Source organism: Nerophis ophidion, linkage group LG09, assembly GCF_033978795.1.
Source record: "Nerophis ophidion isolate RoL-2023_Sa linkage group LG09, RoL_Noph_v1.0, whole genome shotgun sequence".
NCBI lineage: Eukaryota > Metazoa > Chordata > Actinopteri > Syngnathiformes > Syngnathidae > Nerophis > Nerophis ophidion.
The window spans coordinates 4,129,096-4,144,065 of record NC_084619.1 but is presented as its reverse complement, the minus strand read 5'-3'; the positions used below and the strand labels follow the sequence as shown (position 1 = coordinate 4,144,065).

Here is a 14,970-nt window from a genome sequence, read left to right as displayed (position 1 = left end):
GGAGCAGTGGGCAGCAGCGGTGCCGCACCCGGGAATCATTTGTGGTGATTTAACCCCCCATTCCAACCCTTGAGGCTGAGGGCCAAGCAGGGAGGTAATGGCTCCCATTTTTATAGTCTTTGGTACGACTCGGCCGGGTTTGAACTCCCAACCTACCCGATCTCAGGGCGGACACACTAACCACTAGGCCACTGAGTAGGCAATAAAGCTTGTCTAAGTAATATGATTGTTCATGTTTTTCAGTCAGTACAGATTGTTGTATTGCATTGTGTTGTGCATTACAAACTCAAATGTGTTTCGTGCTGATGTAGAAGCCAGCTTATATCTGTCCGTAGTTGGCTTTTACTACTTTTACTACTGGAATTTGTTATATATTGTGTATATTGTATAATCAAATAATATATCAGTATACATAATATGTAAATATTACATATGTTATATTTCATATTGCTACTATGGTACATTTTCTGTCTACTTTATACCTTTTTGTGCCCTTGTATGCACAATCCTTTCCACCCTTTGTAACTAAACTACTGTGTGGAAAAATTTCCCTTGTGGCTCATTAAAGTTTGTCTAAGTCTAAGATATAAATTTAAGTTAAGTGTGATGTGTGTGTGTGTATGTATGTGTATATATATATATATATATATATATATATATATATATATATATATATATTAGGGGTGTAACGGTACACAAAAATTTCGGTTCGGTACGTACTTCGGTTTAGAGGTCACGGTTCGGTTCATTTTTGGTACGGTAAGAAAACAACCAAATATAAATGTTTTGGTTAATCAATCAATCAATGTTTACTTATATAGCCCTAAATCACTAGTGTCTCAAAGGGCTGCACAAACCACTACGACATCCTCGGTAGGCCCACATAAGGGCAAGGAAAACTCACACCCAGTGGGACATCGGTGACAATAATGACCCAGTGGGTCATTATTTATTTATTTACCAAATTTGTAAATTTGTAAACAATGGCTTTATCTTTTAATCCTTTGTGATTGCAGGCTCGCTGCCATTCAAAACTAGGCTGCTACATTACTGATTAATGTAAATATTGCTGAAAAATAGTACAACTACAATAGGAGAGACTACTCATTCCTGATATCTATGGAGTTCATGTTAGTTCATGTGAAATAACAGACAGACAGGGCTCTGCTGCCCCTAATACACACACGCACACACACAGCGAAATGAGCTAACGTAATGCCAAAAGATAATTAGCCTTCACATCACCTCAAGCCAGAACTGTGAACAAGCTGAGCTGCAGTTTAAGTTTCTAGAATGTCTACGGGCTCACAGTGATGTTTGTAATAGTTGTGACTGGAAAGTGTTTTGTATAATTTGGGGAGTGTACGATGTCCGCTGCTAAACGCACATATCTGCTTCGACAACGAAGCATTTAAAACATGCGTTCGGAATACGCACTGCTGATTGGCTGTTAAATCGCTCTGAATACGCACTGCTGATTGGCTTTGTATGTAACCAATCAGATGGTTGTGTGGGCGGGACAATGCTGGGTGCTCACTGCTCAGACAGAGGCAGAAAGCAGAGCAGCTTGTTAAAACTTTAGATTACAAACTCGTTCGACACACCCTCGTACCGAACCGAAACTCCCATACCGAAACGGTTCAATACAAATACACGTACCGTTACACCCCTACTATATATATATATATATATATATATATATATATATATATATATATTAAAAAAAATCTAAATTTTAAAAGATGAATTACACAATGGTGGTAATCATTAGCAGTTCAAAAGAGAGTTAAAGTGGTTAAAATTGCGGCAGTAGCGTATTTTTCGGAATATAAGTCGCACCTGCCGATAATGCATAATAAAGAAGAAAAAAACGTACGTCGCACTGGAGTAAAACTCACATTTTTGGGGGAAATTTATATAATAAAACTCAACACCAAGAACAGACATTTGAAAGGCAATTTAAAATAAATAATAGTGAACAACAGGCTGAATAAGTGTATGTTATATGAAGCTTAAATAACCAACTGAGAATGTGCCTGGACATAAAATATTATGGTAAGAGTCATTCAAATAACTATAACATATAGAACATGCTATACGTTTACCATTTTTCACTCCTAATCGCTAAATCCGATGAAATCCTATACGTCTAGTCTTTTACGTGAATGAGCTAAATAATAATATTTGATATTTTACGGTAATGTGTCAATAATTTCACACATAAGTCGCCCCTGAGTATAAGTCGCACCCCCAGCCAGACAAAAAAAAAACTGCGACTTATAGCCCGAAAAATACGCTAATATCTTTTAATTTTTTAAATCTATCCCTTGTTCATTTGTATAGTCTTGTTCTTTTTTACTACTGGGTAAGCTATTTTTTTAATACAAAAATAAACACAGTGCGTGATGTCGTAAAAAAACTGCTCGAAAAGAAGTGACGTAGTCTTCTCGCATGCTTAGACTGATCAGGTCTTCCGGTACCGTTCGTTTAGTGACTGGCATAACAGCCCAAACAGGGTATCCGCGGATCCTTAAAAAGTCTTAAATTCATGCATCTAAAATTAAGGCCTTAAAAAGTATTACATTTATTAGAATTTCCCAAAATGGTCTTAAATTCAGTACTCAATGGTCTTAAATTGTCGGGCCAGTTTTTTTTTTTTTTTTCTTTTCGGGGCTTGTCTTTGAGTAAAAGTTACGGCACGTCCTTGAGTAAAAGTGAGTGATTACAGCTCACTCATTTTTTCTTTGTATCTCTTGAAGATACAACGCTTACTCTAATCAGCAGATGTCCTGTTGTCATAAAAAATGAGTGAACTAAAAAAAAATAGAGGCAGAACTCGTGAATGAGAACAGCCAGCTGAAGCTCAACTGAGGCTCATTTGAGTGTGTGTTAAGTGTTTTGTTGTTGTTATAATACTGTTTTGCACTATTATTGCACTATTATTGACCAAATGTAATTTATTTTTACCCTCACCTCGGTTATTATGTTTTTACTGGCGTTGGTGTTGGTTTGTTTGTTTTGGATGTCAAAGTTTTTGGATCTCTCAAGATTTTTGATAAGCTGTTTGGCAGAGTGGTGCTTATCAGTTTGTTCATTAATAAACATACAAAAAGTAAACTTGACTGATTGTCATTGAGGTTGTAGTACAGTGGGATCCCCAACCATTGCTTATATTTATAGATTTTTTATTATTTTTTTCGGTCTTAAATTTCATTCAAGGTGGCATTAAAAAGGTCTTTAAAAAGTCTTAACTTTGACTTGCTGAAACCTGCAGATACCCTGCAATAGGCTAATGGGGAAAAAGGTAGCATACAAAAGTCCACTAGGCTCAACTGAGCTCTGTCATTTTTGTACTGTCACATAATGCTGAATACCCACATTGTCTCATTCATTCTGGTATGGAAAACAACGCTAATAACAAAGTGATACAGCCACTTGCTGAAAGAGAGGCTTTTTAATGCTCAAATATGGTATCCAAAGCATATACGTTATAAATTTTCCCCACAGGGTTCTGAAGTCAAAGTGGAGGTTCCTCCAAACCTGAACAAGTATTTGGAAGCTTTGCTGGCCTTCACCACACATTCCAGCTTGGTAAGAACTATTGACAACCTCTGTTTTTTTTTTTTTAGCAAGGCAGTGACCTTTGTAGTTGTTAGCATGTCTATTTTTTAGCACTAGAGCAGCTTCTTTATGCTAAACCAGTGTGAGCCTACTAGCTCAATGTTCTTCTTGTTCCTCTTCACAGTTTCTTAAGACGTCCACTCTGGCCACTTGGGCGTCCATCTTCAGACATGAGACGCTCTCCCGCGACCCCGTCATTTTGGAGGCGGCCGTCAAATACCTCAAAACATCCACTACCATCCTCTTCAAGGTGAGCTTTGTCATTGCATTAGAACTTAAAAGGCAAACAGGATGTCTATTCACGTTGTCTTTCTGCACAGACGGGCTTTCCATCCAGAAATGATAACCCAAGCTGTCAGTACTCCCGGGTGGATTTTGACAATGATGAGGATTTCAACCCTTCCTTTAACTGTTAGCAGTTTTTCTCTTAAAATGTTCCTAATTGTATCCCTCTATTAGTTTCATTAAATGTTTTGGTCCTGCAAACCCCTGCAGCTTTCCGGGCGCGGCTGGGAGAGGGCGTGAGATGTGCGTGTAAACTAGTTCCATCTGAGGCTTTTCTGATGGCAGCCATGTGGTTAAAATACCAGCTGAACGACAGCAATACCACAAGTACGTATCACTCCTTGTCCCTCTTTGTGAGCTTAATGTCTCAGTGCCCATAGAAGACTTTCAAATCATACTGTATGGTTCCTATTGAACATGTGTGAATTTTTGATAAAGTGCTTAAAAAGTCTGCTTACACACAGGTGACATTAAAAAATAGTTAATAAATATTTTGTTGATTTAAAAATGTAATTATTTTAATTGTGTGAATGCTCTAAAGCAAAACTTCTGTTCTCCAGACGGGCAGACGCTATAGCAGGGGTAGGGAACCTATGGCTCTCGAGCCAGATGCGTATCTGGCTCTCAGATAAATCTAAGGCGACATTGCTTAACACGATAAGTAATGAACAATTCCGCTGGTAATCACGGTGTTAAAAATAGAGTTCAAAATACAAAAAATTGTCATGCATTTTAATTCATCCATTCGTTTTCTACCGCGCCTGTTCAAGAAGTGCATTAATGGTCAATCCATCCATCCATTTCCTACCGCTTGTCCCGTACGGGGATGCGGGGGGGGAGTCGCTGGAGCCTATCTTAGCTGCATTCAGACGGAAGGCGGGATACATCTTGGACAAGTCACCAGCTCATCACAGGGCCATCACAGACAGACAGACAACATTCACACTCACATTCACACACTAAAGAAGTGTTTTATTTATTATTGGTTAGCTTCAGAATAACAATGTTATAAAAAAAAAAAAAGACGGACTTAAATTACTCTAAAAATGTTGGTCTTGCTTAAAAATGCACACATTTAGTTGTATTCAGTGTTAAAAAATATTATATGGCTCCATTTTAAAATATTTGGCTTTCATGGCTCTCTCAGCCAAATCGGTTCCCTGCGCTATAGGGTGCTACAAGCGGGCACAAATAGACTAAAAAACAGTTTTTCCCCAAGAGCCATAGTAGCAATAAACAGGCACTGAGTGAGCACTATGTGTCCATCATGTCCTCATGGGTCATGTCTTTTTATTTTTTCGAACTATAATGTGCAATATTGTTATGTGTATATGTATATATATGCATATTTATTGATATGTGCATGTGTGTGGATATATATATATATATATATATAGATACATATCTTTTTTATCTTTTTTACTATTTATATTACTAAATTATTGTGTATGCACCTTCGGGGATCTGCTCCAATTTTGTTGTTCACTGTAATAACGACAATAAAACTCTGTTCTATTTTGGCGCGCTCTACCTTACACATTTTTCACTCGATTGTCGCAGGCTTTCCCTTGACAATTAAATTGACAAATTCCCAGATTTCTCAGAACTCCAGGTTTTCCGGGACATTTTTCCCATTCAAAATGAATTGGCCATTTTTTCAAACTTCCACCATTTCCACATTTTTCAACGGATTCAAACCATTCCACCTTCAACACATTCCACCATTCTGGAAATTTAAATTACTTTTTTTTCCAAGTTAAAAAAAAAATTCCAGGATTTTCCAAAGCCCTATTTCCACCCTTTATTCTGGCGACTATTCCTTCCACATTTTTCGACGCATTTCAACCGTTCCACTGTCAAAACATTCCTTTTAATTAGAACAAAATAAAGTTGTTTTTTGAACTGGAAAAAGGAAAAAAAAAAGTAAATTGTCCAAAAAATCGATATGTTACAAAAATAAAATTGTATTATACTATTACATTTTTCATATATGTTATACGCTGTTCATAAAATGGTGACATCTGTCTTGTAAAATTACAAGTTTAATTTTGAAAATTGCTTTTTGTTCCTTTTTGTTCCAGTTTTATTCTCATAGCGTCTTCCTTTCTTTTTACAAATAGCCTTTTGCAAAAGTACTTGAATTTCCCTACTGTTGGGAAGCTCCAGTTAGATAACATAAACTTACATGTCCTGATGCCGGCTTATTTTACGCTCATCTTTTTCCAGCTGAGACCGGCGATGGCCTGGGCTCCCAGCAATTTCCCCCAGCGCTCCAGTGGGAAGCTGTGACCATCTTCATGGATTGTGTAATTTCACAGATCTTGAGGAGCGTTGAGGAGGAGGTAACAGGCAATTTAAACCATTTTCAGCCCTATTAAGTATGAACATAACATTAGGATGATAGTTTGATGGATTGTTTTATGAATTGAGGTTCTAGATCAGGCGCCCCCAAACTTTTTGACTTCTGAATTTCCCTTCGGATCAATAAAGTTATGATTATTAAAGTTATGATTATTATGATCATTTTTATACTAAATAATATATTGTAAGAATCAATGTTTTGTGTTCTCCTCCACAGTTTTTCCTCAAATTTAAACTCAATAACATATATCAGACACACTGTAGTTTAGCTCATAAATCACAGTGGCATGTTCACCCTACTCAATGAATCTTGCAGGTTTAAAATAATAACATTAATAATAATTATATTCATGTTAGCATTTTAGATAGGTAGTGTTTAGCAACCCTCTATAAAGTATTATTTTAGTATCTTAGTATTGCAAAATAGCAAGTTACCTTTAGGACAAGTTTGCTTTAATTTAGGATGTATAGCAAGGGGTCCCCGCTCCATCTCTATCAGTTTGTGGTCCTTGGCCTGGAAAACATTGAAGACTCTTGGTTTAGACTGTAGTACTAGCAGAAATAATGGTGAGAAGGGAGTAAGGGTATCCTGCAGATTTATAAATAAAGAGGTCCTGTGTTGCTTAAAATTGTTGTTCATGAGTTATTGAAGTAAGAAAAAAACATAACATTCTTCACGTTGTATGCATGTTCTTTAGGCTTATGGAGGCAGATCTCCGCTCAAGTGGTCGAATACTTTGCCTTTCGTGACCGCTTGTACTATATTTAAATACCGGATGAATGCACAATGTTCTCTTTGACTTGTAATGCATGCCTCTACTCGCTAAATATAGCGTCAAATTTGCCAAATTAGAACCGCAGACCCCTTCTGCTGCGTCTTAGTCTTCCGCAAAGCAGGTGCATATGAAGCATGTTTCCGAATTTGTTTGAGCGAGGGCCAACTTAGAAGCACCAAATCATGTCTAGGCAGACTTTAGTAGGGGTTGTCCTGATACTAATATTTTGGTACCGGTACAAACGTATATACTTTTAGATACTTTTTAAAATAAAGGGTACCACAAAAAATTTCATTATTGGCTTTATTTTAACAGAAAATTTTAAGGTACATTAAACATATGGCTGCCAAAAGTGTCCCTAATTTGTTGGAATACCTACTCAAACGTCTTCTGTCCTGGTGAGATGCATGATTTATGTGTTGAATAACACTTACAAGGAGCAAGGAAGTGAGGAAGCTGCTGATCAGTCTATGATGTAAACATAGGCACACTCGGAAGTGAACACAGCGCCGCTTTAAATAGTTTGTCTGCGTTAGTGCTTATAATAATGATATCACTAATACTTGGTTAATATTCAAGTCACAAAATGTAAATTGAGTATTGTTGGTGCTTTTTGAATGGTTATTTAACAGATATTAGGGGCAGAATAGGGGAGCTTAAAAAAACAGAGAGAGAACATGCAAACCCCAAGGATTATAAGATAATCGTGGCTCAGAGGGAAGTGAAGTGAATTATATTTATATAGCGCTTTTCTCAAGTGACTCAAAGCGCTTTACATTGTGAAACCCAATATCTAAGTTACATTTTTAAACCAGTGTGGGTGGCACTGGGAGCAGGTGGGTAAAGTGTCTTGCCCGAGGATACAGCGGCAGTGACTAGGATGCCAGAAGTCGGGATCGAACCTGGATCCCTCAAGTTGCTGGCACGGCCACTCTACCGACCGAGCTATACCGCCCATGCTGAATTTCCCCCAGGGATAAATAAAGTACTTTCTATTCTATTCTGGTATAGCGGCCATGCCAGCAACTTGAGGGTTCCACGTTTTGTATCCAGCTTCCACCCTCCTGGTCACAGCCGTTGTGTCCTCGGGCAAGACACTTCACCCACCTTGTTCCTGATGGGTCGTGGTTAGTGCCTTGCATGGCAGCTTCCGCCATCATTGTGTGAATATGGTATATTGATATATATCTGCTATATAAATACAGACCATTTCCCATTTAACCTACGGTACCTACCAAAGAATAGATAATAGAGCTCTATGTTAACCTTGGTGTCTTCTCTTCCTGTGTAGAAGTTACCTGTGGATCAGAGCATGGAGCTGCTGCAGGGCTTGCTCAACTACAAAACCAAAGATCCTGTCATCATGTCCTGCGTGCTCACCAACGTGTCAGCTCTCTTTCCGTTCATCAAAAACAGACTGCAATTACTGCCTGGGGTCCTTTGCAAGGTCAGTCGTGGCTATTTAATTGACGTAGCATACGATTAATATTTATGGTGTGATTATGCTGTACAATCTGATCCCTGTGGGAGATATTTTGAAGGCTAAGCTCAAAGAATATGATATAAAATGTATCAGGAAGCACACATTTATTCAAGGCATCAAAGCCTTAGCCCCCTTGCTGTGTGTGGACCTCTGCTCAGTGTGGTGTCAAACCAGCATGATGGATGATAGTAGTGCTCCACAATAATTTAGACAGATGAGCCATCAGACTAGGACCTTGCTGTAGTGCTTCACAAGGCAAGCAAAGCTGTTTAACCTTATTCCTCACAGACCAAAGAGCCAATAAAATGCATGCATAGTCCTTAGGGCAATAAAGATCCTTGAATCATAGTGAGGGTTGGACTCCGCCAAGGCTGTCCTTTGTCACCGATTCTGTTCATAACTTTTATGGACAGAATTTCTAGGCGCAGTCAAGGCGTTGAGGGGTTCCGGTTTGGTTACCGCAGGACTAGGTCTCTGCTTTTTGCAGATGATGTGGTCCTGATGGCTTCATCTGACCGGGATCTTCTGCTCTCACTGGATCGGTTTGCAGCCGAGTGTGAATCGACCGGAATGAGAATCAGCACCTCCAAGTCCTAGTCCATGGTTCTCGCCCGGAAAAGGGTGGAGTGCCATCTCCGGGTTGGGGAGGAGCCCCTGCCCCAAGTGGAGGAGTTCAAGTACCTAGGAGTCTTGTTCACGAGTGGGGGAAGAGTGGATCGTGAGATCGACAGGCGGATCGGTGCGGCGTCTTCAGTAATGCGGACGTTGTACCGATCCCTTGTGGTGAAGAAGGAGCTGAGCCGGAAGGCAAAGCTCTCAATTTACCGGTCGATCTACGTTCCCATCCTCACCTATGGTCATGAGCTTTGGGTCATGACCGAAAGGATAAGATCACGGGTACAAGCGGCCCAAATGAGTTTGGGTCTCTCCCTTAGAGATAGGGTGAGAAGCTCTGCCATCCGGGAGGAACTCAAAGTAAAGCCGCTGCTCCTTCACATCGAGAGGAGCCAGATGATGTGGTTCAGGCATCTGGTCAGGATGCCACCCGAACGCCTCCCTAGGGAGGTGTTTAGGGCACGTCCAACCGGTAGGAGGCCACGGGGAAGACCCAGGACACGTTCGGAAGACTATGTTTCTCGGCTGGCCTGGGAACGCCTCGGGATCCCCCGGGAAGAGCTAGACAAAGTGGCTGGGGAAAGGGAAGTCTGGGTTTCCCTGCTTCGGCTGTTGCCCCCGCGACCCGACTTCGGATAAGCGGAAGAAGATGGATGGATGGAATTATAGAAGACATCTCTCTGTGAGGCATTTTTCCCCACATGTATGTGGTTTTTCTATGGTCACTTAAGTTCCCTCCCACATTACAAAAATATGCATATGGTTATTAAACACTTGCCATCTGGTATGAATGTGAGTGTGAATAGTTGTTTTTCTATATTTGCCCGTCAATAAGCTGGCGATGAATCTGGGATGTCTTCCGCCTATCGCCTGAATTCAGATGGGATGGACCCCAGTTTATCCGGAACCCTAATGTGGATAAGCGGTATAGAAAATTAACGTATGGGAAAAAAAACAAAAACGTTTTCAAATACACTCAACTGAAGACAGTACCAGGTTTTTATTAAGGGAGGAAGCTTTTATTTACGTGAAAGCATATATATATTTTTAACAATAATGCATAATGACATGAACCTTTAAATTGCTGGTTTGCAATCACGTGACCAATAGGCACTTTCGGGTTTCAGGCAATGGTTTAGAGCAGGGGTGCCCATTACGTCGATCGCGAGCTACCAGTCGACCGCTGGGGGTGTGTCAGTCGATCGCCAGCCAGGCTTTTAAAAAAATAGACCTAAAAATTAGCGATCATCAATCTTCACCAAGACGTCACTTGATTGACATTCACGGCACCCGAGGGTGTTGTGAGATGACGCTGGCTGCTGCGAGATCATTATAAAGAAAAAATGACCGAGAGGAAGGCGAGAAAAACTTTTTATTTCAACAGACTCTCGATCGCGCCGTACCTGCCGTCAAAAGCCTAAAGACCGACTGCACATTTCCTGTCTTCACAATAAGAGCCCTGCTTCATGCTGCCTGCGCTAACAAAATAGAGTCTCGGAAAGCTGGCGTGCACAAGCGATCGCTTATCCAACTACACCAACTTATATTATTGTCTTCATGAAAGAAATGACTCTATATGTGTTACACATGCTTGTATTATCATTAAACACATTTAACTTGTTAACAAAAATTTCTCTTTCATAAATAAATAAATATAAATGATATATATGAATGAGGTAGATCCCCTCGTTTTGGTCAATTGAAAAGTAGCTCGCCTGCAGAAAAAGTGTGGCCACCCCTGGTTTAGAGTCTAATAGCTTAGATAGATAGAGAGATAGATAGATAGTACTTTATTTATTCCGTCAGGAGAGTTCCTTCAGGAAAATTACAATTTTCAGCACAATCCCATTCAAGATCAGACAAACATTACAGGGAGACAGAACAGGTTCGCTGACGGGTCTGCCGGCTTCCAGCGCCCCTTACAAAAAAGATGAGATACAGGTGAACAAGGGGTGGGGGGAATGGGAGAAAAAAATAGAAGATTAAAATAAAATAAAAAAATCGGTCTTAGCCTGGGCCCTGGAGAGGGGGTGCAGACTGAGGCCAAGGGGAAAAAAACAACTCATAGCCATAGAACACATCCCTCTTACATGTGTGTTAGAGGGAAACATCAAAGAACACAGAGGACATTAAAGCAGCAGATACAAACAGCCACTTCTACATACAGCTCTGAATAAAAAGTAAAAGTAACATATCCACTGCGGTGGCCTCTGCGGTGTTCCACGCCATCGTCCGCTGGGGTGGAGGGAGCACGGCCAGAGACAGTAGCAGACCCAACAAAGCAACCAAGACAGCCGACTCCAATCTCGGCCAGTGTCCAGTCCGCGTGGATGAGCGAGGATACGTCCAAGGTGACTGAGGTGTCCGACACCTGCTCACCCAGCCAAGACACCGCGAAGCCTCTCCGTCCCAGCGCTCAGTGCGAGCTCCGCAGTCCTGTCCCCTCATCCGCATCTCTTCCAGACCCTCTACTCTCGGCCGCCAACCAACTCTCGGCCAGTGTCCAGTCCCAATGGATGAGCGAGGATACGTCCAAGGTGACTGAGGTGTCCGACACCTGCTCACCCAGCCAAGACACCACGAAGCCTCTCCGTTCCAGCGCTCAGTGTTAGCTCCGCAGTCCTGTCCCCTCATCCGCATCTCCTCCAGTCCCTCCAAACCGACTCTGGTGTGGCAGAGACCCAGCAGCTGGTCTCCATGGCCAAAAGGCTCCAGAAGTCCACAAAAAAAGCACCACAGAGGTCACGAAAGTGCCACTCCTTGTCACACAGTCCCAAAGGGTCCCGGACCAAGAGGCAAAAAAATATAATAACACATGAAAACAAGAGGGAAACACAAAAGGATGACACAAGAGCACAGAGCTCCTGCCAACAGCAGCCACTACATCAGCGCCATCTTGGGGAAAAAAAAAAAAAATAAAATAAAAAAATATGCATTGGTACAGATTTGTGAATTAGTGAAGTGAATTATATTTATGTAGCACTTTTCTCAAGTGACTCAAAGCGCCTTACATATCCATCCATCCATTTTCTACCGCTTATTCCCTTTTGGGGTTGCGGGGGGCGCTGGCGCCTATCTCAGCTACAATCGGGCGGAAGGCGGGGTACACCCTGGACAAGTCGCCACTTCATCGCAGGGCCAACACAGATAGACAGACAACATTCACACACTAGGGACCATTTAGTGTTGCCAATCAACCTATCCCCAGGTGCATGTCTTTGGAAGTGGGAGGAAGTCGGAGTACCCGGAGGGAACCCACGCATTCACGGGGAGAACATGCAAACTCCACACAGAAAGATCCCGAGCCTGGATTTGAACCCAGGACTGCAGGAACTTCGTATTGTGAGGCAGACACACTAACCCCTCTGCCACCGTGAAGCCCTTACATAGTGACACCCAATATCTAAGTTACATTTAAACCAGTGTGGGGGGCACTGGGAGCAGGTGGGTAAAGTGTCTTGCCCAAGGACACAACGGCAGTAACTAGGATGGCACAAGCGGGAATCGAACCTGCAACCCTCAAGTTGCTGACACGGCCACTACCAACCGAGCTATGCCGCATATTGGGCATATTTTGAAAGGTTTACAGGCAAATATACAAGCGACCATTAAAAAAATAAATAAAAGGGGACTGAGTGGATTTATACACGCTTAAGAAAAATAATTTTTGAAAGATTTAAACCATTCATCATCACTAAGACGTTACTGCTTGACTCAGCCTCACATACAAGGACTTAAAGAAGAAAAGATAGGAGGCACATCATCATGTCTTTACATCTGGAGGGGTCCATAAATGAAGCATTAATCCATAAGACACAATGTTGTACTCATTTGTGCATCGTTAAGAACCGTATTCAACGAGTGCTGTGACGCTTTTGGGAAACAGGTGACATTTTTGTGCTGTTCATTTTTGCTACAAATATCAGCCTAATCTATAATTTCTGTCTGCAGTTGTTTTATGGTATGACGTTCATATTTTATTTCATTATTTAGCTATAAATGTCCCTGTTGTTCAGCAATGTTTGCTTGCTATATCAAGGTTGAGTCTTTCCTGCACATAAACAATTAAGCTTTTAGTTTCTGTTATGAAAATCAGCTGTCGAATCTCTGTCACTATTATACTTTTCACTTTTATATCTTCTTTTTTGTCTTTTTTACTATTTATATTACTATACAATTGTGTATGCACCTTAGGGGATCTGCTCCAATTTCGTTGTTCTTTTAACCTTTTCACTGTAATAATGACAATAAAACTCAAATTTTATTTAACAACAAAAATACGGTGGATTGGAACAACAATCACAATATTTATTACTTAGACTTAACGTGACGTTAGTTTATTTGCACAACCAGGTCTTTGTAGTCATATTTAGGCATAGCAAACTACAAAGGAGCACAAACTAATGGGATCTATTGTCCTTTTTAATGTTTAGTTTTGCTCTCAAACACTAACTGAGCAGAGAAACACAAATCAAATGTTCAAAGTTTTAAACAAACATTTCAGATAGTGATGGTTGCAGACGCGTGCAAGGTCCGATTTTATTTCACAAGATGATGAAAGAGATATTTTTAAGAGCCATTTCCTTCCACGCACTTTCGTTTTTTTCCCTGACTTTATTACATTTTTATATCGGGACTCTATGAAAGGTATTTTCTATCTCTCTATTCTAACGATTGGAACACCCAAGAACAGATCAGCAAAATGGCATTTTCTGCTCAAACTTTACACTCACTGTCACTTGTTTTGATGCAACGCTCAAGCTGGTTGACCATCGTGTGAATTAAGCTGCGAAGAAGAAAAACGCATGTGACGTCATATGCAACCTCGCAATATTGATTTATTATTTAGTGTAATAAATAATGTATAACACATATGGTCACATAGGGAAGTTGACAAGAGCCAGATTGAGGTATCATGTTTTTTGTTTTGTAGGACGTGACTTATTTAAGGCGCGGCGTTTGTGATGCATTTATCAAATAGAATGGAGGCTTTGGAAGTGAAATATGTATTATCCCACTAACAAATATAAACTTTGAGTATTGGATATAATTTATGTAAGAGTTTAACCTTTTCCCATCCTTGTGTTTCTGCAGCTGTTTGAAACTGTTACATTTGAGCCTGTGCAGGAAAATAAGGCAGGTCTCCAACAGAAAATCAATTTTTTTCTCTGTACTTCCACAACCAAGACCAAACATTTTGTTTTGTCTTCTTCCTACACAGGCGCCACGCACCCGAGCTGTAAATAACCTGAGGAGGCACGCCTGTTCTTCCATCATCAAGATTTGCCGAGATTACCCACAATTTTTTTCGGTAATGGATGCTATTGGAAGCATCACAGTTTATGGCAACTATAAGGACAAATATGTTTATTTATTTGTATTCCTGCCCTTCTTGCAGCCTAGTTTCGACATGTTTTATAATCGCATAAAGGAGATGTTTGCCAGCGACGGCCTTCTGACTTTCATGGAGAAAAGTGCACTGATGGAGTCTCTGGTGCTCATCAGTAACGAGTTTAAGGACTTTGAGAAGCAGAAGGCTTTTATAGACGAACTGTTGGCCCCTGTGATGGGAGAATGGACCTCAGACGCGACGAAGGAGTAAGTTGATAGCTTGTTTTTTAGCATTCAATGTAACGCCACGACTTGACATGTATTTCGCCTTAAAGGGTGGTTTGCGACCCCGCTGCATTCATGTCCTTTGTTGGAGCGGATCAGGTGGTCAGTGAGCAGCGCACAGAGGTCGACACAGCCGGCCTCAACAGGGGGAGGGTGAGCATACGGGACAGAAAATAAATACTCCATCCCAACAAGAGCATTGATTGAGTTTTT

The 14,970-nt window shown here is 40.8% G+C and overlaps 1 protein-coding gene across 2 annotated transcripts in view; it reads left to right on the top strand.

Moving 5' to 3' along the window:
- LOC133558915 (exportin-5-like) overlaps positions 1 to 14,970 on the top strand; it is a 60,242-nt gene that overhangs the window by 17,735 nt on the left and 27,537 nt on the right. For both annotated transcript variants that reach the window (XM_061910077.1, XM_061910078.1), the window contains exons 11-20: positions 3,508 to 3,591; positions 3,746 to 3,871; positions 3,942 to 4,032; positions 4,117 to 4,233; positions 6,133 to 6,248; positions 8,335 to 8,490; positions 14,236 to 14,277; positions 14,363 to 14,452; positions 14,540 to 14,739; positions 14,808 to 14,910. In XM_061910077.1, the coding sequence (XP_061766061.1) occupies positions 3,508 to 3,591; positions 3,746 to 3,871; positions 3,942 to 4,032; positions 4,117 to 4,233; positions 6,133 to 6,248; positions 8,335 to 8,490; positions 14,236 to 14,277; positions 14,363 to 14,452; positions 14,540 to 14,739; positions 14,808 to 14,910 (1,125 nt within the window). The remainder of the gene's footprint in view (positions 1 to 3,507; positions 3,592 to 3,745; positions 3,872 to 3,941; positions 4,033 to 4,116; positions 4,234 to 6,132; positions 6,249 to 8,334; positions 8,491 to 14,235; positions 14,278 to 14,362; positions 14,453 to 14,539; positions 14,740 to 14,807; positions 14,911 to 14,970) is intronic.